The sequence below is a fragment of the Rhipicephalus microplus genome, chromosome X (genome assembly GCF_043290135.1).
Source record: "Rhipicephalus microplus isolate Deutch F79 chromosome X, USDA_Rmic, whole genome shotgun sequence".
Taxonomy (NCBI): Eukaryota; Metazoa; Arthropoda; class Arachnida; order Ixodida; family Ixodidae; genus Rhipicephalus; species Rhipicephalus microplus.
The window spans coordinates 475,428,857-475,455,533 of NC_134710.1; the positions used below are offsets into that span (position 1 = coordinate 475,428,857).

The 26,677-nt window shown below is 44.5% G+C and overlaps 1 protein-coding gene across 3 annotated transcripts in view; it reads left to right on the top strand.

Annotated features, from left to right (window-relative positions):
- HtrA2 (HTRA2-related serine protease) overlaps positions 1-26,677 on the top strand; it is a 123,494-nt gene that overhangs the window by 48,164 nt on the left and 48,653 nt on the right. For 2 of the 3 annotated variants that reach the window (XM_037413036.2, XM_037413035.2), the window contains exon 4: positions 24,033-24,257. The exons of the other annotated variant lie outside the window; for it this stretch is intronic. In XM_037413036.2, coding sequence (XP_037268933.1) covers positions 24,033-24,257 — 225 coding nt within the window. The remainder of the gene's footprint in view (positions 1-24,032; positions 24,258-26,677) is intronic. 3 annotated transcript variants of the gene reach the window in all.

The window sequence follows — 26,677 nt, forward strand, 5'->3', positions numbered from 1 at the left end:
TTCGCATCCTTCCCCTTCCATCCAATATGTCTCCCGTTCTTCACCCCGGCCGGCGTCATGCGGCAGCACAGCATCATTCTCCTCCTCTCTCTACTCAGGGATTTGCCTACACGGATGCCTCATACATGGCTCCTCAGGGCTCGTGTGGCTACGTTATCTACCATCCACATCTTTCGGCACCTGACACACACACCAGCGGGTCATACTTGCACCCGCCAAATGTACTTTCGCTCGAGCTCCTTTCCATGGTCCACACCATGCAGTCATTTTCCTCCCTCCCTTCTCTCCCCGAGTACACGATTTACTATGACTCTCACGCCACCATTAGTCACATACAGAACAACACGTTGCCCCCTGCTCTTCAACAGGAGGTCAAGTGAGGGGCCTCTGCTTTTCAAGCCTCCACTGTCTTCCTCCGCTGGGTTCCTGGGCATTCAGGTATTAACGGCAATGAGCTAGCTCATCAGCTTTCCCGTGATATATTGCACCGGGCACCGTTCATTCCCTGGCCCACACCTTCGGAAGACAGTGAGAGCTCCGCGAATAACGATGGGCAGATCTCCTTGCGTCACACTATCAAGGAGGTATATCTCCAGGTCCGGCTCGACAAGCGTCTTTACCCTCCCCCTCATCCATCACTCACTGCGCTCGAGTCTCGAACTCTACGGCACATCCAAATGAATTGCCTGATAACCCCCTCTCGCCTTTTCCTTTATAAATATAGGTCTAACCCCTGCTGTTTTAATTGTCCCTCCCCATACGCCGACCTGTCACACTTCCTGTTTTACTGCTTAACTGCTCAGCAATCCAGCTATTACCCTCCCCCATCCCTTTCCATCACCTCCTGGCTCGACTGGATCGGCGCCGAAGGGGAAGAACAGCGTGGACTGGTCGCACAGGCGGTCGAAATGCTCGGCCTGTAAATTGTGGTTGAATAAAAGTCTACTACTACTAGCTAGAATCAATAAATGCAGCAGGTATTTTCATGTATCAATTAGCAAAAAGTTCAAAATAACAGAATTAATACAATGGGGCAGTTTTAATTGAGTGACTGAAATATAATGAGAACATAGTAAGCCAGCCAAAAATTTAACACTTTCATGACCACACCTATTCCCATTGTTGCTATGGTATCAAGGACAAGTTCAAATTTTGATGCTCTTAGAGCACTTCTGGACTGCTAAGGTCATTTGAAAGGATAAAAAGGATGCATATTGGTTTCTTTTTCTCACCATGGGGTGATTGTTAAGGCTTCTTCACCGTAGGGGAGATGAGTGCTCATGGGGTTCGCTGTGATGTCGACGTTGCTCGTGGGAGCTTTACGAAAACCATGAATTTTGGTAGATTCCGGTGCATCTGAGCAACAATCTCTGGATGATGGTCACAGCACAAACATCAATTCATCAGCCTCCAGTACAGCTAGCAATAGTGTGTCAGATCACACCAAAACATCAGCAGATATCCGCCAGAAAGTTTTGCTCTTTCCTCGGGCCATTTCATCACTGCTATACTTTGATGTAAACATATTCGGTGCGTACTAGGGTTCACAGCTCTTATGTGCAAGGTGTCAAGTTCATTCCACTGAGAACATTTGGCACCAACTGCATAATGAGCGGAGCTCTTTACATAGATGGCGTGGAGTGGATCACGACCGAACGCCCCGTAATGCTGCGCAACTGCTGCTTTGTGTTGTTTTTCAAGTTGCCAGAGAGCTGTGCCACCACTCAAATAGGTATGCATGAAATGCATATTTTTGAAAAGCCAATGTACAGTCAGCGGGATGAATACTCGAGGGAGGTCACTGAAGAGGAGATGCACATGTTCATTGGACTCGGGGTGTACATTGGAATCATCCAAGTCTGTTCAGGCTTGAATCGTTACTGGAGTTGACCGAACATATTTCCAGGCCTTCTGCCACTGTCAGTGATGCTACACAAGAAGGTTCAAGGCATTGCTTGTCTATACTTGAGTGTCTGTGGTCTGGAGAAGATGATCATCACGTGCCACACTGTTTAACCCTTGAACAATTTATCCGCAATCTTTTTTCAACCATATCAGAACCTCCCAATGGATGAGTAGATGGTGAAATATACAGGTCAGTTTACTATTCGGCAGTGCATAAGTGGCCAAGTGGCCTAATGGGGATACAAGTTATGGGTATTCGTACATTAGGGAAAAAGATGCACTGTTCATTTCAATGCATGCATGAGAAGGCTCCTAAAGCTGTCCAGCACTAACCACAGAAACATGGAAAAATACCAGAAGTGCAAACTATGCTACAAAGAAAGGAAAGTAGAGCAGAAAAAGAATGTTTTCTGTGAAATATGTGCAGCCATGTTTTGTTCCACCCCAATAACTGTTTTGTACGGTGGCATGATAGGCACATTTGCAGTATTATTTCTTATGGCTTTGTTTTCAGAACTTATGTGGCGTTTTTTTCCCCCCGAAAAGAGCTAAGTGTAGTAACCGAAACTAGGCTGAATTTCATGGGTGCATAAAGCAATGTTAAGTATCTTTGACTTCTGAAATAGTTGGAATTAAAATGGGGTGATTCCTGGTGGTAAAGTGGACTCAAAAGGCAGTTTGCAATTGAAAATAAGCCAGATGCTACACCTGTTTTAATCATGTACTCGCTGCAAGTTACACCGTCGCGCTTAACTTGCCGAGAAACCGCCTCTACCTTATCGGTTGACCTCTGAAACTGAGCCGGCAAGTCGCAGCCGCAGCTGATTTTGTTTGCTAAAACTATGGCAGAGAGCAGCGTGGTCATGGCGTGCAACTGCGCTACTCATGTGGTTCTTTTTGTATTTCGTGGGCTTTCTTCGCAGCTTGGAACGAATCATATACAAGAGACTTTCTTTATTGCAAATAATGCACGGCGGTTTTTGAAGTTGCTCTCAAGCTTTACTAGTTCCATTTTTCGCCTAACCTCAATATTTAGCAATTCACTTAAATAATCAGAATCATGACGGAACCATAGACTGACTTTCCCATCCCCAAGTACACAGGAGCAGTGAATGATGGACCCGTGCAGGACTGCTTCTACCTGTTCGAGCTCCACACTACCGCTGCATTATAGTTGGAACGGGAGATGATCATCAACTTGACTTACATCTTCGGCGAAGCTGACGCGCATATTCGAGAAGGACGAATCGTGGCAAATGATCAAAGAAGAGATGTTTGTCCATTTTCATGACTATGATGAAAACTTTCTTATTGCTAACCATCTGGAAATAATTGCACTTGGTCGTCATAGTCAAAAGCACTGTTCACGCATTGGAACACCAAGAATGAAGAGGCCTTTGCAAGAAGACCAATTAAACCATTCTCTCGCTGAAAGGCAGCCAGGTCTGTTTGCAGGAAGAGTCTCTCCTTCACAGCACCGCGTTTTGCAACTGCCCGATCAAAAGCAAGCCTTTATGTCATCACTGCACCGTAGCACTCATGTTAGGGAGCCACCTTGTGCACTGTACTCTCCGTCTCGCGCACTTAGACCACCTCCTGGTTTTCTGTCACTTGGCTCTTCAGTTGCTCACAGCTCTCACCTCGCATCTCACATTCTCGCTACACCGTCTCATTTTCGCGACACAAAGCTGAGGAACTTGGAAGATACTCAGCCAGGCTCTAACCCTTCTGTGCATATGCGTGTGTTAGAACAGCTCAGCTCGTTAGTTACACAGAAAGACGAACATTTCCGATGGGAATCGAACCAAATGGACACCTGATAGTCCAAACAACACAGGAGGCACGGAAGCATCAGTTCTCACACATTACCGGTTGCCAGAAGTATGAAGGGCTTTCTAGCAATGACGGTACGCTACTGAGCAAGCTTGACAAGCAAGACAACAGCTCACCATGCACCAGCTACCTACCCCGCAGGGGCGCCTGCGCAAGTAGGCGTTTGGTGTGTAGCGACACCACGGACCCGAGCTAACGGGGGGTTTCGGCTCCCTCCCACGCCTAGCCGTGTGTGGCTGAGCATTGTCCGGGGAAAAGGGGATCCTGAGGGTTGAGCCGACGCTGGGTGATTGGACCTTTAAGGCCCCCCGGCAGAGGCAACACACCCCTTTGGCCCCGGCTTCACGTAGACGGCACCTCTGGGCTGACCCATCCAGGGGAAATCGGCAGTCGCCTTTTCCTATCTCTCTCTCCCTACATCTTCGTCTTTATCTCTCACTATTTATCTGTCCTGTCTTCTACTCTCTTCTGTCTACTTCCAAACTTCCTGGCGGCTAGGGTTAACCCTGTGCAAATAGCCTACCTTGGTCTAGGCGCATTGGGTTATAGTAGCGTTGTACGGCTGGCGTCTGCAGGTTTTACCATCCGCAAACTTGTAGTGTCCTCTCGTTGGGCTCCGTGGTGGGTGGCCGGCAACGCTTCTGAAGAAAATTAAACTGGAATGCATAGAGCGTTTCCCTTGTTAAGTGATCGTACCGCGTTAAAGCACGTACGCACTGAGGACTTAGGCTTTTTCAATCGATCAAATGAAAACTTTCCCCATTTTCATGTTATACATAGTGAGATAAGCAGCAAGCAAGCCAGAACTGTATCCCCCTTTGTAGTAGCCAGATGTCTCACAGAAACTCTTGGAGCCGGGTACAAAGTTACCAAATGGCCAGCGGAGACCTCCTCCTTGAAGTTCGAGAGAAAGAACAGTTTGAGAAGCTACAGAATCTTTCAACTTTTGGTGACACTTGATCATTGTAACGCCACACAGATCTATGAACACAACCCGTAGAGTAGTATCTGATGCTGACTTGCTCGGCTTGACCGAAGAGGAACTTCTGGAGGGGTGGAAGAGTCAGAATGTTACCAATGTACAAAGGATCATCATTAGAAGAGACAACAAGGTAACACCAACAAAACACCTAATACTCACGTTCACTTCCAGTAATCTGCCAGAAAGTATTCAAACAGGGTACACAAAGACGTCGATCAGACCATACATACCTAACCCATGTCGTTGTTTTAAATGCCAGAGGTATTGCCACAGCTCACAAAGCTGTCGTGGTCACCAAACTTGCGCACAATGTGGAGCGTCAGGCCACAATTCTGACAATTGCGAAGAACCATCACACTGTGGGAACTGTGGCGGAAATTATGCCGCATACTCACGGTCTTGTCTATTTTGGAAAAAAGAAAAAGAAATTATCACATTGAAAATTAAAGAAAATATCACATTCAAAGAAGCCAGACGAAGAGTCGCCATTTTACGGCGCTACATATGCTGATGCGGCGTGTCAGGGGGCAACACCGCACCAGCCCTCGCCACTCCTTTGGCCAGCGCAGAGCGAGCCGTCGGCTGTGGCGCCTGCCCCCAAAGCGGCAGTAGTTCAGTCTACTCTGCCTCCTAGTGAATTGAGGCCGGAGACTCCAGGGTCCTCTGGTCTCAAAGCCTCCCCTCACCAGGTGAAGCCTAAAATCCGAACCACCAGCTCGCATGTGCGGGCACCCAGTGCCTCTGAGGAGGCAATGGATACAACGGTACCCTTGGTACTAGAAGTGCGGCGCGGCTCCTTGGAGCGCGCCAAGAAAAATAAACCAATAACGGGGCCGGACGACCGTCCTGCCACCTGAATAAACGAGCTCACTTCAACACAGGATACTCTTTGTACACACAGCAGCATCTCTCTTGTTTAAATATGCAGACAGAAATATTACAGTGGAACATCCGAGGCCTTCTTCGAAACCTCGATGACTTACAAGAACTCCTCCATGAACACAATCTTAGAGTGCTGTGTGTACAAGAGACTCACTTAAAACGAACAAACACAAACTTTTTACGTAACTACGTAATCTTCCGAAACGATAGAGATGATGCCATGCCACCATCCGGTGGTGTAGCGGTTATAGTTAGTCAAGGTATAGCATGTACACAATTACCCCTTCAAACTTCTCTCGAGGCGGTGGCTGTCCGAGCAGTTATTCTAAACAAACTCGTCACTGTCTGCTCTTTGTACATACCTCCGCACCACCGTCTTGAAGAACTTCAATTCCAGTCTTTAATAGACGAACTACCTGAACCTTATCTGGTCCTTGGGGACCTGAACGCACATAGTGGTCTGTGGGGTGACTCTCGCTGTGATGCACGAGGTCGTCTCATTGGACAATTTCTCATTTCATCAGGTGCTTGTCTGTTGAATAGGAAAGAGGCAACATAGTATAACCTTGCCAGCAAAACTTACTCTTCCATAGACCTCAGTATCTCATCTCCTTCACTTGTACCATTACTTCAGTGGAAAGTCATAAATAATCCATACGGAAGTGACCATTTTCCTTTAGTTTTGAGTACACCAATAATATATGAATGTCCTCCACATGTGCCCAAATGGCTGGTAAACAAAGCCGACTGGGAACAACTTCAAAAGCTTACTCACTTAAATTGGACTGACATATGCGGATTAGGCATAGATGAAGCTGTGCAGTACTTCACGGCTTTTCTTACTGACGCAGCAGCCAAGTGCCTTCCACAAACATCTGGACTGCCTGGCAAACAACACGTCCCATGGTGGAACACTGAGTGTCAGAATGCGCGAAAGGAACAGAACAGGGCATGGAGGTTGCTACGGAACTCGCCGACAGCGGAAAACCTTGAGAGCTTTAAGAAAACAAAATCTCGAGGCAGGAGAACGCGTCGGCAGGCCAGAAGAGAAAGCTGGCACAAGTTTTTATCAGGGATAAATTCATATACACAAGAGGCCAAAGTCTGGAACATGGTTCGTAGGGTAGCAGGAAGACAAGTACACTCACTCCCACTCGTAAACACACAGGGTGACAGCCTGGAAGATTAGGCGAACTTCCTCGGTGCACACTACGAGCAAGTGTCTAGCTCGTCACACTATACTGAAGCTTTCCAAAGATATAAAGCAAGGATAGAAAAGCAGAAACTAGAATACAAGTGCACAAATCACGAGGCATACAACCAACCTTTCAACTTAGCTGAGCTACAAACATCACTAAACTCTTGCAGTAATTCTGCCCCAGACTATGACCGTGTCACGTATGAAATGTTGAAAAACCTGCCGCTCAAAACGCGAAAAACTTTACTCTCTCTATACAATGCTGTCTGGCTTTCTGGCACCATCCCTGCTTCCTGGAAAGAGGCTATTGTTATCCCTATTTTGAAACAGGGCAAGGATCCTTCCTCAGTTTCAAGTTATATGCCTATTGCACTAACCAGTTGCCTTTGTAAACTTCTTGAAAAAATGATAAACCGCCGACTTTTACAATTTCTTGAAACACACAATCTGCTTGACCAGTTCCAGTGTGGGTTTCGAGAGGGTAGATCCACCACCGACCATCTGGTGCCTATAGAGGCACAGATCCGAGATGCTTTCGTCCACAGACAATACTTCCTCTCGGTGTTTCTCGATATCGAGAAGGCTTACGGTACAACATGGCGTTTTGGCATATTAAGAGACTTGTCTCACCTGGGTGTGCGCGGTAGAATGCTTTCCATAATAGAGAGTTACTTGTCCAATCGGAAATTCCGTGTCCGTGTGGGCAGTATTCTCTCCCAAACATTTGTGCAAGAAACGGGAGTATCGCAAGGTGGTGTACTTAGTTGTACACTTTTTATTATCAAAATGAATTTCTTGCACCTGTCCATCCCCCGCAACATGTTATATTCCACATATGTCGATGACGTCTAGCTTGGCTTTATTTAAGTCATGTAACCTAACAATGTGTGAGCGGCAGGTTCAGTTAGGTTTAAACAAGGTCTCCAAATGGGCAGAGGAAAACGGATTCCGGCTGAACCGAGAAAAAAGCACGTGTGTCTTGTTCTCCCGAAAAAGAGGCGTGCACTCAGAACCTGACATTGAACTGAATGGTCAACGTCTGTCTGTCAATGCGGAGCATAAATTCTTAGGCCTAATCTTAGACAACAAGTTGACCTTCGTACCACACATCAAGTATTTAAAAACAAAATGTTTAAAAGCCATGAATGTTATAAAAGTGTTGTCACGTACTACGTGGGGTAGTGACAGGCAATGTCTCATGAACCTGTATAGAAGCCTCATTCGCACCCGCTTAGATTATGGGGCCGTTGTTTATCAGTCTGCGACTCAAAGTGCTTTGAAGATGCTGGATCCCGTGCACCATTTGGGCATCCGCCTTTCTACGGGTGCTTTTCGCACCAGCCTTTACGTTGAGTCAAATGAGTGGTCACTTCATCTGCAGGGAACTTACATGTCCTTTCTCCATTTCCTTAAGGTGAAAGCAGACAAGAAGCACCCCTCATACTCTACTATTAATGATTTGTCGAGCTCCATTCTGTTTCAAAACAGGCCTTCGATGAGGCAGCCCTTCTCAGTTCGCATGAAGGGTCTAGCTGACGAAACTGGAGTGTCACTTGAACACAGTTTAATGGCTCCTGTAGCATACCCGCCACCGTGGCAGTGGCAGACTATAGACTGCGATGTGTCTTTTCTAGAAGTTACAAAACATGCGCCTATTGCCCATATCCGAACATACTTCCTGGAACTTCAACACAAATACACACGTCCTGAGTTATTTACAGACGCCTCCAAGTCTAACTCCTCTGTGCCCTACGCTGCTGTCGGCTCATTCTTTTCGGATGCTGGCCCTCTACACCCAGGCACAAGTATCTTCACAGCGGAAGCTTATGCGATACTTGTGGCGGCTAAACACATCAAGCAATTACAAATACAAAAAGCAGTAATTTATACGGACTCCCTCAGTGTGATAACGGCTCTGCACACTCTTAAAAAACAAAAAAACCCAATCCTTGTCTCACTTTACTCCATTTTGTGCACACTCTACACACTCAAACAATATGTTATAGTGTGCTGGGTGCCAGGGCACCGTGAGATCCAAGGCAACGTGAGGGCGTACAGCTCGCTGCATCCGTCCACAAAAGTACTGCCCCTACACCCATATCAATCCCGGCACTTGATCTTAAGCCGTCTCTCAAACGAAACCTCAGGGACTACTGGCAGAGCAAGTGGGATACACACACACAAAACAAACTACACATTATTAAGCCACCCCTTGGTCATTGGCTGCCAGTATCAAAATCGCGTCATACAGAGGTAATACTAACGAGACTCAGGATAGGACACACATACACGACACACACATATCTTTTGTCCGGTGGCGATCCACAATTGTGTGACAGATGTGGTGAAGCATTTACAGTCCTTCACATGTTAATCCAGTGCAAACAGCTAGAAACTCTAAGAAAACAACATTTTCCATTACCCTACCAACAACATATACCTTTACACCCTGCAATGTTTGTCAGTAGGGAACCGCTTTTTAGTCATAAATCATTGTTAGCGTTTTTAAAAGAAATTCATAGTTTTCATATCATATACCCGGGCATTCCGTAGCAGGACCTCTCCAGAGAGGTTTTTGCTGCGGTGGCTACACAAGAAAGCACTTGCCTCACAGCCCTTGGACGCAAGGGTATGAACGAGTGAGGTACTTGTGCTAACGCCGTACATGTCCACCATCGTTTTTCATTATCACCAACTTTTGTCACCTATTCACACCACACACACCTTTCACGGCATGGTCATGATTTTATTACTTGTATGTTTTTACCCGCCTTACCGCAAGGAAATTTATGGCCCTTATACAGCCGCTTATCACAATCATTTTCCATATTTTTAGTAAGATTAACTGGCGCTCTTTGGCCGTGAAATGGTCCTTGCATCATAAAACATCAAACATCATCATCATGCACCAGCTACCTACTCGACAAGACATCTACTAGCGGAGAAAATGAGGGCCATGTTCCGAAAGCGGTTCCAGTACAGCAATCTCTTGAGCAACATCAGGAGAGCCAGCATAGGCAAGATAACCGACCTCTCCTACTACAACCGATCCTCTCATAAGCAATACAACCAATGAAAACTTCGTTGGAAGCACAATCGCAGCTAAAAGGTCAATGTCACACAGTAAGCCTAATAAAGAAATGATGAATAGAAGACATAAGGCATCTTGACATGAAGGATCATCACCAGAAACGCATTCTGCGCAAACAGTCACTAGGCCCCGCCGCGGTGGTCTAGTGGCTAAGGTACTCGGTTGCTGACACGCAGGTCGCGGGTTCGAATCCCGGCTGTGGCGGGCTGCATTTCCGATGAAGGCGGAAATGTTGTAGGCCCGTGTGCTCAGATTTGGGTGCACGTTAAAGATCCCCAGGTGGTCGAAATTTCCGGAGCCCTCCACTACAGCGTCTCTCATAATCGTATGGTGGTTTCGAGATGTTAAACCCCACATATCTATCAATCAGCAAACGGTCACTAGTGCGTCTACGTTCAAACCTACTTAGAGAAACCCACCGAAAACGACAAAAAAAACAAACAAACAAGAAATCACCTGTACAACACATAAAAACAGGCATCATCCCATCAGCCTCGCTTCTCCCGAACGCAGGATAAAAGGAAAATGTCTGTTGCAACCACGACACAGAATCCAACGCCTAAGACATTCGACCTTCCAATGCTTGAAGGGCTCCCAACCTGTGTCATAATCAGTGCAGATGTGCATGGCATGGCTATGCTACTCAGGACACAACAGCCAGCTTCGCCCACCAGAACTCTTCTAAGTATCACTGGATGGCTGCCCTCTCTTGAGAAATCTTTTGTGGGAGTTAACGGAAGTTTGTTGTGATGCGGAGCTACTTGTCATTTCCACATTTTCTGCTTTTGAGACTGCTTTTTTATGCTTTGTTATATGTAACTTGCACATTCCTTTGATGGAAGGGGGAATCCTGTAACGTAAGAAGGCAGAGAGAGTTAGAAATGGATGAAAAAGAAGTGAGAAGGCAATAAACATAGCATATGAGTCAGAACACGTCTCCCAGCCAGTCATCACAGCATCACACTCACACACACACGCACGCATGCACGTATGCACACACACATATATATATACTGAAGTTTTGTCAGTGGGCCAAAAATACTTAGAAAAGTTGTGTCTCCCCTCTTTCTCTCTCTCTCTCTCTCTCTATATATATATATATATATATATATGTGGGACGTAGGAAGGCAGTGACTGATGGTAGAAGCCGAGGAAGAAGTGCTTAATGGAATAAACATGGTGTATGAGCCAGGCCACGTCTCCCATTCATAGCCTCACACAAGCCGACAGGATGAAGACCTGCCAGCCCTTTCATCAGTTGCTAAACATCGACGCAGTTCTCCACGAGACGCCCTGACCATACATGGACTACGGAATCATCTTTTAGCAGCACACAGCGACCAGCACCATGGCAGAACCATCGGCCGAGCTTGACATCCCTAAGTACACCGGATCAGCGGATGACGGACCCGTACTGGACTGATTCAACCTATTCGAGCTCCACGCCGCCGCTGCATCCTGGTCGGAACGGGAAATGATCACCAACTTCACTGACTACATCTCGGGTGAGGCATTTAAATTTTACCTAATGCACATATTCGAGAACAACGAGTCATGGCGATAGATCAAAGAGGAGATGATTGCCCGTTTTAACGACTATGACCATGACCTACTCATTGCCAACCATCTCGAGACAACCGCACACTATCGTCGATTTCCTAAGCAGTCCGCAATCATTCGAACACCCAGCATGAATCGACCACTGCCACAACACAAAGTGAAACATGAGTACACTGACAGGCGACCATGTGTATTTTGGGAAAAACTGAACCATCGAGCGCTGCCTGTCTTCTGCACGAAAATCGGCATTTTTAAAATTGTCGCTCCAGCATATTACACAAGACGTTGTTCACCCTACTGCTGCCCAGCATGCATCGTCTCGCATACATGGTCCACCACCTGGTTTTATACCACGCAGCTCTTCTAAGGCTCCCTATGGTCGCTATTCGTGTCATAAGGACGCCTTGTTCACGATAGACCAGCTGACGCATGGGATGATGCAGAGCGCGGATGATGCAATGCGGATGATGCAGAGCGCGAAGCAGTCCCCGACCTGTCAACTAATGAAGCTGATCAGTTGCGCAAAGGCGAACGCGGGAGACCTGCGCACGAGAAATAAAGGAGACTCCTTCGTTCCCACGGTTCACGAGCGGAGCCGTCAAAGTCACCCCCATTTGGGACTAGAAGGGGAAGGCTTACTCGGAAAAGCATCTGGCAAGAAGCTGGTCAAGCGCCGTCGTCGTGAGTTGAAGTCATTGTTGGCATGCACGTGTGTTGAGAATGTCGCGGAGACGCGCCCACTGAGCTGACCGTGTTTGCGGTACGGAGACGAGCATATCCTCCCCCGCTATACGTCATTACCGAGTGTTATTGGGTCAAAAGTGACAGCTGTAACAATATAAAAAATTAACTAGGATGAGAATTGGTATCGTTGTGTTGAATCAAACTGAAATTAAAGCTCCTGTGTCAAGCATTTCGTGCTGAACTCACATTCGAAAATGAATGTACCTAAACAGTCCTCTTCGCGCAAGGGTAATTAAGATTTCAGAATGTCGTATCAGATATATTTTTTCTAATATTTCATTTTTTGTGAGTTTCGTAACAGAATGAAATGGCTTATAAAAAGAACAAAGTGTGTTGTGTCAATGAAGGTGTTTTTTTTTTTTTTTTTGACATTGTAACCCATCTGCTGCAGCACCTTCAGGTAAAAAAATGTGATGTGCATCTGGCTTTTGTTTTGTTCGTAATTTACTTTTTAAGCATCTCTCTTTAAGTGACATAATAAGTTCTAGTTAGACACTAGAAGTTCTTGCGTGCCCCGCCTCGGTGGTCTAGTGGCTAAGGTACTCGGCTGCTGACCCGCAGGTCGCGGGATCAAATCCCGGCTGTGGCGGCTGCATTTCCGATGGAGGCGGAAAGGTTGTAGGCCCGTGTACTCAGATTTGGGTGCACATTAAAGAACCACAGGTGGTCAAAATTTCCGGAGCCCTCCACTACGGCGTCTCTCATAATCAAATAGTGGTTTCGGGACGTTAAACCCCACAAATCAATCAATCAGAAGTTCTTGCGTCCTCAATTAAAAGTGTTCTACCAAGGTGATTTTTAAAATTGGTTCGCTATGAGTCACCAAAGCATGAGGCGAAAAAGCAAGCTTGAATACCTTGCCTCTCGTCGCATGTAGCAATCGCGAGCCTCATTCCTTCCCTGTTCTGTTCAGTATCGGGGCTGGAGAATCACATGAGGCATACGCACCAAGCACAACATGCGTAAGTAAGGTCACGTGCGCATGACGTGCCCCAGCCTACTTGTGCACGTGCGCCATCGATGTTGTGTCATTTTGACGTTCTTTGTTGTGTATTATGATTTTCTGTGGAATGAATCAGTCAGTGCGTGTGCTTTAGGAGAGGCTGGCAAGGATCATGTATTGTGACCACGATACACCACGTCACTCCGCTGAAACTGTGGTCACAGACGACGCACCAAACACAAGCTAAGTGTTGTCAGGGTTGGCGAAAGCACTATAAAGGAAGGACGAGAAGACAAACACAAGGGAAATGAGGTCTTAGTAGTAGTACCAGTGGTAGTAGTAGAATATAGTAGTAGTAGCAGTGGTATTATGTGTCGTTTTACGTAAAAAAAACAATATGAATATGAGGAAGTCATAGTGGAGGTCTCCGCAAATTTTGACCATCTGGTACTCTTTAAGGTGCACTGACATCGTGCAGCACACGGGCATCTACTTTTTCACCTCCATCTAGATGTGACCGCCGCGGCCACAATTGAGCCCCCGGCATTCTGGCCAGCAGCAGAGCACTCTATTGCGACTTGTCCACCGAGGCGGACGCAAAACGAGGGTCGATTAGTGAATAGCATCTCAAGGCTATTAAAAAACAAAAATAAAAATGACAAGCTGAGATTCCACTTGCGTGTTTTGTTATTTTTCTCAGCTTTCATTCAATATACTGATTTTGAAAGGGCAGTGCAAAGGCACAGAAAATAAAGACATCTGTCTTTTTTTCCCCTTTGTCTTTGCGCTTCCCTTTTAAAATCATATGAAGCAGCTAGCCCAAGCCAAAATATCCTCACTCACGCTACACAACAGAACACACAAAGGGCACATGCCAAGTAATGTCACGTGCAATGCTCTTAATTAGATACCGTTTAAAATGCAGGATATAATCAGAAGACGGGACATTCTTCGTCTGTTTTTCTAGATATAGCTAGCATTTAAAAAAGTTCTGATGAAGAGCGTACGGTATGTGACGTCAGCCCACCAATGTCAAGGTAAAGGAGCGATGTAAAAACGGGACCAATCCTTGCTGTACGTCGCTCCCTATAGATGTTGGGGCGCACGCGTGTGAGAAGGGCAAGTGGCACTCATTAGATTTTTTCGCGACATGTAATTTTGCAAATTTTAACAAGAATGATCCGGAAGGCCCAGTGCACCATTATGCTTGTCAGCTCAAAATGCCCAAACATAGTGAGGGGCTCTCTAAAGTGTTCACCGATACGGGAGAAATTGGTCCTACGTGATTAGACCTAGCATTCCTCTTTGCTGGGGTGTCAGTGGTCTGGTTATTTGCTCCTGCGCTGCCCTTCTCAGCCACAGAGAAACGAAAGAAACCCAGGAGAGTGTTAATTGAATGGTGGCCACTTGATGCACTATGTTAGACAATAAAACGACAGACCACGCACTGCGAATTGTGTGGGAAATGCATGCCTATGTTCAATCGTTGGTACCTTTCTGCTATCTTAAACAGTATATATATATTTTTTACTTTTTGCCGTAGAATAATGAAATATTTGAATATATACAGTGAAACACCAATGATTGGAACTTGGTTATTTCGAAATACTGCTTAATTCGAAGTATTTTCACGTTCCCGTATTTTGCAATGTAATTTTGAGTGCATAATTCAAAGTGGCGGCAACACTAATCCACTTAAATCGAAAACTTTGGGTGCGTGTGCCACTTCCCGATCCCGATTTCGCCGCAAGACTGCAGCAACGACAGTTCTGAGAGCCACTAGGCAATGTACTGTACTGATACTAATAAGTAGCAGTTAAAGCACATCAACTTTAATACATCTAGCTAGAGAAATATTTTAAAGAAACAAAAAATGGTCGCGTGATAAACTGAAATGTGCGCCTGCAAAAAACATGTGCTTCACTGCAATGCAGTAGTGACGCACGGGCAGCATTTGGCATGCTTCTCGCAGCTGCAACGAAGCCGCCCGTCTTCTGTGCTACCCTGTGTACTAGGGAGTCAGCGCTACTCAAGCTGTTCTCACAGCTTTTACTTGCCCTCCTCATAACATGTCTTCGTTGCAAAATAAAATTTCAATTTCAGAATATTCTTTCTGGGAATATGAAGAAACTAAGAAAAGACAGTCAGGCGGAATTCGCGATGTATGCGAACTTCCGAATGCCGGTTGCTTGAGCGATTTCCGTGCTTGCACTGTTGGCAGAGTTCTTGCCTGCAACACCTACTTCGAAAACTCGGTTCGAGAGCTTCAGTAATAATATTTTTTAGCCAAGACACATCACGACTTTTGTCACACTGTTCATTATTAAGTTCCTTATTTTACTAGACAAAAATGGGTGGATGGTCGCATTGACCTGCTGACGCAGCGAGGAGCAGGAGACATGCTGCTCGCGTGTCACTACTGTGTTGCAGCAAAGATGTCTTGTTTTTTCGCAGGCACGCGTTTCAGTTAACTATGAGGATTTTTTCTTTTTTTTTTTATGGTGGCAGCAGCGAGGCCCAGCATTTACCCTTGTTTGCGGCGAAATCGTGACCTGGTATTGCTGGAAAACATAACCCTTGGGGCCGCGAACTAGCTGGCACAGCAAATGACCAGCCCTGATTACTTTGAATAATTTCAGGTTTCTTGCATCCCACTTTTTGTATATTCTGTTAATTAAGGAACCTGCCTAATTGAAATATTTCTTATGATCCCATTGGCTTTGAATTAACGAGCTTTTGTTGTATGTTAATTGAGAATATTTAGAAAACCTTGGAAAAAACGTGTTTCTTAATTTTCTTTCTTGGAATGTAATAATGAGTACAGTGATCCTACTCTTGCGTCAAAGTGCTCCAAATCAGATTTACTGTGCGATCTTGATAATATCATTGAAAATTCTGTCATACTGCATAAAAGTCGGATTCGGGAGCGTCTATCACCGGCAATAGCTACACCGGCTCGTCAAAACATGTGCATCTTGTTGTCGGGTCCACAAAAGTCACAATCCTGTGCCTACAATTATTTCATTGAATTAACAGCAGTCGCGTGTACGTTCTAAGTAATCCACGATGCTATGTTTGGTGCCGACGCAACTTCTGTTGTGCAAGTCCGCTTAATGGTGAAACGCGCTCTCCACAGGGGCTCGTGACGTCTGGTCTGATCAGTGCGTGAAACTGACGGTGATTCAGCGGGGGAGTTCCTAGTATCGCAGTCTGATTTCTGGTGCTTCGCATCTACTGAAGAACACGTGCATGGTAGAAACGCGTTCACACTTTTTCTTTAATATACTTGATTCATGGATCTTCATTCAGAAGCTCATTTTTGTAATTCCTTCCACCAGCACATCTGCGTTTGTAATCACTGTTGTGGTAAAAAGCTTCCAAAACACCCTGCCATTTCGAACTCGAGATTGCTAGGGTCTGTATTCAAAATTTTTGCATGCTTTTTTTTAATGCCATCTCATTATAAAAAGTATGCTTCCTGGTCAAAGCAGCCGGAATTCAGTTTTAGTATGTGCAGCTTTGAATAGGGAGGCTATCCCTGGCGGCTCTGGGGTCGGAAGGCTTACGGTGAAGCGGTTACATGTACACCTCTCGCTTTCCAAGGTCAATAGCTGACGGTTAAAAAAAAAATATTAAACATCACGTCATCGCATTCATTGCTTCTTTTGACGGGCGCATTCGCGAGCGTGCTATCTTGAGGCCTAATGAGACATGCTGATAAACTTTCTCGGCTGCTATAACCTCTGCTTTGCGTTTAGATAACTGACAGTGCAAAAACTGTTTTGGCAATTGGAGTGATCATTGTCTTTTCAGGTAGCGATCATCTGAGTTATGTGACGTCGTGTCCAAAAGATACTATTTGTTAGTTTCACTTAGGCTCTTAGCAATGAATGTCATACCAAAAGTCTGTTCGTATTGAGAGTACAAGATAGAAGGATATAACAGCCGTCGTTAAAGGGACACTAAAGTGAACTATCAAGTTGAAGTTGATTATTGAAATGGCCGTCCAGAAACCTCGTAGTGTTACTTTTGTGCCAAGGAAGGGCCTATTTTGAAATAAAATCACGTTTTAGTACTCTGAATCTGGTTAGCGCACCTCAAAATACCCGCCTCAAGAAGCGGACCGACCGGACCCATAGAGTTTTCCACAATACTTACTAGAGGGAACTCTGGCGCTAGTGTCTATGGGAGCTGCAATGCACGGCGCTTCAGCGAGCATGGGAATGATGGGTAGTACACACATTTGTCTAATATTCGAACTTCTGGCCTGCTTTTGGCTCCGTGTGTGTTCGTGTGGCTTGGAGCTGTTTTCTTACGAAACAAGTATTAGCAAATGTTCAGTTGTGGCGCTTCACCAATTTAATTTATTTAAACTTACTTTCCAAATTGGCTCACGAAGTTCAAAAGGGTTCAATCTTTCTTTCAAAACAAAACCGAAAGACAGCAATAAACGAAGCCGCAAGTACGATTCACCACCCGCAAGTACGAAGACTAGGCAAATGTGTGTACTACCTATTATTCCCATGGCCGCTGAACGATCGCAGTGCCAGAGTGCCCTCTACTTAATTTTGAGAAACTCTATGGACCGGACCGACTCACATCACTGTTGCCATGCAGAATGTTGCCCGGCTTTACTGCGCTAGTAGCAGCAGACTGAAAACAGCGGGAGCCACAGCAGCAACAACGGCTATTGATCAATTTCCCGCCATTGGCTCGAAGATTGCAGACGTTTTTTAATTCAACTGCGCCTCACTAGATGGCACCACCTGTCCAGTGTAACTACACGAAAATTGAATTTTTGAATTACTTGCGCCATTCTCCATAGTAATGTCCAGCGGTTCTTTTTTTCATGAATCAAACAAAAATGAACAAACAGAATTTTATTGCATCTCTTGATGCACGGAAGGTTCTTTCTTTAGTGCAGCTAGATCGATTACTAGTGATTAATTGTAGGTGGTCCGTCTGATGTCATCGAGATCATTTTGAAAATGCCCTACTGCGGTGCTTGTCTTCTACATTTACCTCAATTTCTTGGTAAGTAGGGCACTGTTGTTAATAATATTGTCGTTTTAGATGTTATCATATATTGAGCTTTCACTCTGACGTAAATTGTTATTTGACTTTAGTGTCCCTTTAATGCCTGCAGAATTAGCGCGAGTACCAGTGATCACACCCAAAGTTCATACCCCCCCCCCCCCGCCCTTGCGTTCCTAGTTCCTTCCAGCCTTTTGAAGATGGGTGACGTGCGTTCCTCTCTGCTTGAGTAACAATTGATGGCAGGCCTGGCACATGGGGGGATGCTATCGCATCTGCACTCTGTGCAAAGGAGGTAGGTCGCCTCTTTTGTTTCAATTATATGGGCAGTCTCGGCTGGCTTTTTGCCGTCCTCGCAGCCATTCACCGTATATATACATATACGGTGAATGTATGAAAACTCAAGAAAGAAAAAAATAAGCCACCCGCGCTCGGCACTCGGCTTGTCACGGCGCGCCCGCGCGTGCTTATCTATCACACATTTTGTCCCGCTAAGGGGGGGGGGGGGGAGGGGGTTAGATGGTTGTGTGCGTGCGCTTATTCTTCAGTGGGGAGAATCTTGTGCGTTTGGCTCTCACCGAACCGATTATGTTAGTTGCCGGGCCTAACACAAAAGTCACTTCGCTGGCTGCACAGGCCTGGTTTGCGAAAAAAGCCTGCTTTTCATAGACAGCGAAGTATAACAACTCGGACACTTATTAGTTGGCACTCATCTGTACTTGTGACTACGTTTCGTGCATCGTTTGTGTTTAAACAGTGCGCTAAGTGTCAAGTGGTAAACGTTGTTGGTTTGCTCTAGTCCTGTGTATGTTGTTTTCGTGTGTCACTTGTGCATGAGCAGCATGCTGCATGTTTCTATCTGATTGCCGTTCTCAGCGTTACATTTCAAGTTGTTGCTGTCGTATTCATTGCTTCACCCTTGCGATCAAACTGCGACTTTTTTATTTCTGCTTTAGCTGTGTCCATCACCCCCCCTTGCGCGCTTTTTCCCGCTTGTAAAACGCACGATGCGGGAGGTGGGGGGATGTTATCGATTGGGATATTACACAAAATATGACGGCCAGTGGCATCTCCCCCACCATCGAAACATTTTTTACCATGGCATTTATATAGCTCAATATTACCATTTGCATGTCCCCCTTTCTGATCAATGTGCGCTTCCCCCCCTAAATAAAAAAAATTTTACCTACACCCTTGGCGATTGCGAAGACCCGTCGAGAATGTCTTCGAACAAAATGGCTCTCGCCTTCTAGTCGTCTTGGGCGTATGCATAAGGTACCCTGTGAGGTTCTTTTTTCTTCATGCACTGCTTTCTAGAACACTACAGGGGACCTTGGGGTATAGACAAAACGCCCTAGCCACATAAAACATTGCTGCTAAAGAAAAACAAAGTTTGTTAAATCATGTAGTTTCAGCACAGAGAGATGAGTGCCGGAGGAGGTTGGCTTTATGAGACTAGCTAAATGTCATCATGTTAAGCCCAGCAGTATAATCAGTTGGGAATAAAAATAACCTTTATATATTCTTGGAGTCGTCTAAGGGAAATTCAGCTGCTACTGTGTGTGTGTTCCTGGTGTTGTACGTCACAGCGATTGCCTACCATATATACTGATAACCACGTAGGTGTAAAGGATGTTATTTCATGAAGTACCATTTTATTCAACCAGTATTCTGTTTATTTTCTACTAAAATAGTCACTGAACTCACTGAACAAGTTTTTTTGAGAATGGCCAACGTAATGATTTCAATATTTTTGCATCATCAACGAAATAAGGAGTTCTGCTAAAATGACTGGCTTCATGAGCTTCGAAATGAACGGAAATATTTCTAGCTTTTTACAGGAGACAAGAGCCCCAAAATAGTTATTTATGACCTTGAATGTAAATTCAACTTGCTTCTCCTCCCGGATGTGAAGTTAAATGCTCCAGATTGCTTCGAAATGAAAAATTTTGCTGCTCCAATGTGCTCCAAAATAGAAACTTTTGCAACTCCTAAGTGCTCCAAAATGAAAATTTCGCTGCTTAAAAAAATTGCTCCAAATCAGAAGACCTCGCCTGAGTATTATGTCGTGTTAAATTTAGACATTTACGAACAGTGCATCATAATTCATGTCTGAAGGGGATATGCATTCACCACTGACCCTCAAAATTGCATTTGAAAGAAGAAATGTGAAATAAAACGAAATCGCTGAGAACAGATGAACCGAATTGTGCCTACTTTCAACTGAACTTTTATTTCAATTTATGCATAGAATATTTGAATAGATGCTTTAAAATGAAATTTCAGCTTGGATTCTATGCTTTTTGTGTGCACTCAGCTATTTCATTTTACTTTGTGGCATCGTTTCTTGAATATGAGTTTTAATTAGATATTGCACATAAATGAGTACGAATACTTTTCAGAATGAACTATGCAATCTGTGTTTGTGCCTCTCAATACCTTTTCAATTGGTTTTAGGGAAGGACTTACCGTGACTGCATGAAGCTCACTTAATTGTGCCTTGATTTATCACAGATTCAGCGCTGCAATAGCTGCATCAGTTGTGTCAATTTGATACAATTCTTCATTGTTGCACCGAGCTGTGCCAAAACCATAAAATTGGCGGAAATTGCGCCGCGCTGGTCTAAAATGCCCGAGCAGCCTCAGGTGTGCTAATTTGAGAAAGAAATGGAGACCACATTGGCCACCTGCAATTTCTATAATCTATCCAAGCGCGCAAACACTAACCTTAAAAAACGGTGTAATATATATATACTGCTTAGGCGAAGACACTTGCGAGACGCGATCGGCCAGATAAAGTAACAATTCCACCCGCCCATCGGTCTGCTGACCACAGCGGATACCTATCAGCGTGGTGTCATAACTTCAAGACAAAAATGCGTGGCCATAGCCAGCAACCCTTCGCGCGAGATATGAATTTCCTTCTCAGTAAACGCGGTAATTGCATGCTAGGATGTAAACCTTAAAACGCATCCCGTGTTTTCCACACCCAAACAAACTTGACGTGCTACGAACGCAGGCGTTGCCAGCCACCATGTTGGTTGTCACAAAAACGGCACATAGAACATTTTTCTGTCTTGAAATTGCGTCCCGCCGATAGATATCCGGTGCCTTCGCTGAGCCAATGGGCTCATGCCGTCATTTCTATATCTCATCAAACACGCCTTGCAAGTCAGCTAAAAAGTTATGCCCTAAACCTAACCGCCACTGGGAATGAAAAAAAATTAAAAAAATTAGGGGAATAGGGTGGGGGGAGGAGTTGCTGATCGAAATCCTTGTTCTAAGCCGCGCAGCACCCAGTTTAAGCTACATTCGCCACAGTACACCACTGCCCTGTGGATAAGCGCGTGATGATTTGGAAGGGGCTGTTAGCATGAGTCATAGGACACAGCACATTTTGTCCAATTATTCATGCATGTACGCACTGCATAATTAAAGGGGCTGTAAGATCACTCACGTCTAAGAAAAGTTACTGGCAATCATTTTGAGCATTGAATGACATTTCTGCTGCCCAGTAATTTTTTTTTTTCGCCACCTCTACTTCTCGGTTTAGCGATTCTCCCGTATTTCACAGTTGTTAGCTTGGGAGAGCCACATTTGAATTTGCAGTTTGTCAAAGGACTTGAGGGGAGTGGCAAATGCTAATGTAAACTTCAGCATTGTTTGCTTACTGGGGTGGTTTCAAACACTCCTTTAGTTGAAAAGCAGTGTTCATTTTCACTCTTCATCATTTAGGTCAAGTCGTCTAGTTTTTTTTTTTCTAAATTTAGGCCTTCTGTTTTATACTGCTCCAAATTCGGTCTTTCGTGATAAAAAATTAATGTCCTTTTTTCTGTTACCTCTTCCAAATTTTGGCCTTTTTGCTCCAAAAGGAACATTTTGCTGCTCCGAAAATTGCTCCACATTCTATTTTGGCTGTTGCACCCCTGCAGATGTGAAATTTTTATGAGGCTGGCTTTCTGAACATGCTATGAATACTGCATCTTGTTCTGCTCCTAGCGTTGATTTCCCACGTGTCCCGTAATTGGCACAGCATACCCTAAGTTGGTTTTGTGCTGTATAAATCGGAAAGAACCAAGTATTTATGGCATAGTTTGATGCAACATATTGATTTTTGGCTGTGAAGTGGACAGTTCAGCTACACCAAGCTTAGGTGAATGCTTTCTGGGGACGATATAGAGTTTATGCACTCATTAGTATAGGCTACACTTTTCCCAAAGCTTCTGAAGAACAACATGTGTTGCTTCGAAACCAGGTTATCTGAAAATGCGAGGTATGAAGTAAGAATTCTGGGAGAGCTCAGAGGCTATATTATGTATGTTGGCATTTGTAATCGTTACGGTATTTATAAAAAAAAAAAAAAAAAAAAACTGTGCACTTTGTATTTTATCACTCTTGCAGCTCGATTAGTTCTGCACTCAGTGCACAATGGACTGTGGCTTGCATGTGGCGTGTCGTTGCATGTGGCTTGCAAAAGCTAAACAAGTGGCACAGTCCCGCATGTTTTTTTTTGTTGCTTCTCTCACAGTATGTTGCATAGAATTTGGTGAACACAAGCTTGTACCACAACCACGAAGCTTAGTTTCACTGAAAAGTGCAGCAGCCCATGCAATTGCACCTATGAACAAAGTTCACGTGCCGGCTGTTATGCTATCTGCAGGCTGTATCGCAATGCTTTCAGCCCAACCCTGTACCCGAGGTAAACTTTTCTAGCCACTCTAGTTGTACAGAGATGCTTGGAAAGCTTGGCCATCTGGTAGCATTAGAACGCCACATGACTGCTCTCTTATTGGCTGACACGCCTTGCGCTGCACCATTTGGAGCATTTTTTTCCCCTGCATTGAGTAGTAACACGAGGTGAGTAGACTTGGCGATAGATGCACTTGGGCATGCATGTGTCCCACTAGCTGTGCATCAATCATGCCTGAAACTGCACCACACAGCTGCACCTTATTAGGATTTTATGGGCACAAGAGAAGAAGAGGAATATTTAAATTCGGTAAAGACTACAAAATAAAGGGCAATCCTTTCTCTCCTTGTGAACCACTTGAGCTTGGAATATGCGTCAAACAAAACGGGCAAATGCCCATGAAAAAAAATCACTGGAGGGACAAGCTTCCAAAAAATTTTGTTTCGTTTGTCGAAGGACTTTAGCTATTCAAAGAAGCCTCCTCATTGGTGGTGGGAGGGACTAGGCTTGTGTTTGTGGGGAGAAAATGTCTCCTTCTGCTCCCGCCTTTCTCAATCCCATGCTGCTATCTATTACGACTCGATATTGCTTCAAAATTGTTTGGTACCGATTGCCATTCACCTCAGTTTGGCTTTGTATAAAGAAAGTTATATTCACATAAGCTTACTTCTGAATGCCAAGTCATGCCGTGCAGAGCAAGAGTGGGATGGCGATACAGATACAGAGATGATTGGAACACAAGAGGTCCCTTACCATAGGATCACCTTCTAATCTGTCTTTACATTGCCTCCAAAGTGAATAGATGCACACCGAAGTTCAGTAAATGCACAGTTTTGTACCCACACTGAAATGAAAAAACACGTCTAATGATTGAGGCATGGCATATTGTTAAAAGTGGTAGCACATGCTAGATTGATAGGTTTATCCATGGCATGAGCATGCACAGATAAGTTTTGGTGCCTTCTTACTTTTCCGCTCTCATGCGCATCTTCAGGTTTCAGTCGGCTTTTGCCGTGTTTTTTGTTTCTTGTGTCTGTGATGGCATTTCGTTCTTTTAGAACAATCTCCTTATGTTTCAGCTCACGACTGCTCTTTGCGATGCAATAAAGCTTGTGTTGAATCTCTGGGCCAAGACAGAACCCATCGACCTCTCTTTGTTGATTTCTGCAGAAAGGTCTGCCTACGCTACCACTTACTCGCACGGACCAGCTTCGACCCGGCGAGTGGGTCGTTGCCATGGGAAGTCCGCTGGCCCTCAACAACACCATCACAGCTGGGGTAGTCAGCTCCGTGCATCGTTCAAGTAAGGAGCTTGGCATTCACAACGAGATGGACTACATCCAGACGGATGCCGCTATCAACTTCGGCAACTCAGGGGGGCCTCTCATCAACTTGGCTAGTATTCCTTTGTCTGCATTTTGGTTGTGCTTGTAAATGCTTCTATATGGCTTGAAATTTATGCAAATTTGGGTTAATTTAGTTTTTTTGGACAGCAGAAGGAATGACAATGACAAAGGAAAGACACACAGCACTCAACTTACCACTGGCTTTATTTTCCTGCTTACAGCAATATGTGTGTTGAAGAAAACATACACTCCCCAACCAAAATACAATGCAATTGACAGAATTTGCATTTCGGCATGCAATACTAATGATTGTTTACAGTTAACATGGCTGGCTTTACTAAAGACATAATGTACATCTCAGGGAGTGGACCCAGTGTCTGATTTATCATGCCAGAAAAAAACACTGAAATCTATAGAGATACTAATTGTGGTACTGCAATTTCCAGTGAGTCAATAAAAATGTGAGAGCAAAAAGTCTCAGTAATCCCATACTTGCCGCGAATTAGCCACTATGTTGAGTGAATTGGAAAGTGAGCTAATGTAAATGTTCTTCTTTTAGCTCGCAAAAATTAAAAAAAAAATGTGCACCACCAAGCATAAAGATAGGTTCGTCCAATGTGACAATTGCATTGTGTAATGTATACCGCTATCTTGCCACCGTAATATGTATGTAGGTGAAACCAAAAGATGCAGTAATGAATGTCCGGGAAGGGGGGGGGGGGGCGGTATGGAAGGCAAAGACGACTGAAAATGCAATATTTGAATTTTCATGGCACGATATTCCAGCATTACTGACAAGGGATTCCATGAAGTGGAAAGTTTTATGCGCGTGAAAATCATTTGGAAATGGCCCCAGGCACTCCTACCAGGCAAATCGAACTTTAAATGGAGTTTTTTCTAAACACTACTCTTTGTCAGAAAAGAAACATTTGAAACATTTTCTCTGAAACCACTGATGCTGTGAAATACAAACTTTTGTCACTCCTTTCTGAATACCATTTTCCTTTTCTGAAGCAAAAAAAATGTTGTAGCCACCATAATTAAATTTTTTACGGAATTTGTTCTTCAAGAAAAAAAGCCCTAAAATTCTAGTCATCAGACATTTACCTATATTTTTAACTGAAAAATGGTCATGCCTGCATTTATTACAGTCGAATCTCATTAATTTAAACACGCTTAATTCGAACTTCCTGTTAATTCAAGCTCACAATGAGGTTCCATCAAAGCTATGTGTATTTCAATGGGCGAAAACGCCCGATAATTTGAACGTGCAAGCACTTGCGACGGTCAATTCGAACATACGGTGCTCCGAAAATGCTCTCAGCATCCCGCCCAATCTTGCGGCGGCACCTCCGAGAGGTTTCAACCCTGCGCGAAAAAGAAAAAGAAAAGGAAAGAAAAGGCTGCAGTGGAATTTTCGCTCTCTCTCAAATGCCGTTCTGCGACATGCCTGTACCACGCTTCTTTCTTTTCCACCCCTGCCACGTAAAGACCCTTCTCCTTCCAACGCCGTGCGCAAAGAGAGAGATAAAAAAAAAAAAAAGCTGTCACGGAGTGTGGTTCTCTCTCACACGCCTGTGCTATGCTTCCCCTTTTTTGTCTCTGCCATGTAACCTTTCTCCTTTCAACGGCGTGCGTGAAGAGAGAAAAAAAAAGCTGCTGTGGAGTGTTGGTTTATCTCAAACGCCAATCTGCTTCTCTCCGCATGGAGACGCTCCTCCTTTCTTGTCACGTGCTAGCCACGCTGGGGCTTTCGCCCAGAGGGTAGTAGCGGAGATGCAGTCGTTGTTGTCGTCTTTAGAGTGTGTTGGCACTGGACATTGCCGTGTGCAACTTCTCTCGCCAGGAGAATGCTGAAGCCGAAGTAGAAATGCTTTGCAAGCTGCGTGCGAAAATGATTGACTCGCTGCAAAGCAAACGTGTGTAGATGCGCATCACGGATTACTTCAATTAATGACGAATCCTGTGATTTATGAATAAATGTAAGTTTTCTGAAACTTCCCCCTCGTGTGTTAGCTCAATGCACATGCGCCACTGCAAGGGGAGTGCTCTGTTTACTTAGCTTTCATTAATTCAAACTTCTTTTAATTCGAACAAGTTTTCGGGCTCCTTCGAGTTCAAATTATCAAGATTTGACTGTATTTGGTTCAGAAGGATGCCCTGGGCACACGTAATAAGCAGAATAGATTTCACCATTTTACAAGCAAAATCCATGTCACAAATCTTGCTTCAAAAATGAAAATAATGAAATAATTTATTTTTTATTATTTTTAGAATGGCTTTGTATTTTCTCGCCAAATTCACAAAACATCTAGTAAAGTCTCCGTTCAAGCACATTGCAAAATTTTTAGAGTATACTTTTAACTAATAGAGCGATGGGCAGTAGTAGTTGCACACTTTTCTGTGCTATTCATCCCCACTTAAGCAGGTAAAATGCAGATAGAACCAATAAACATGAGTCTTTGGGTG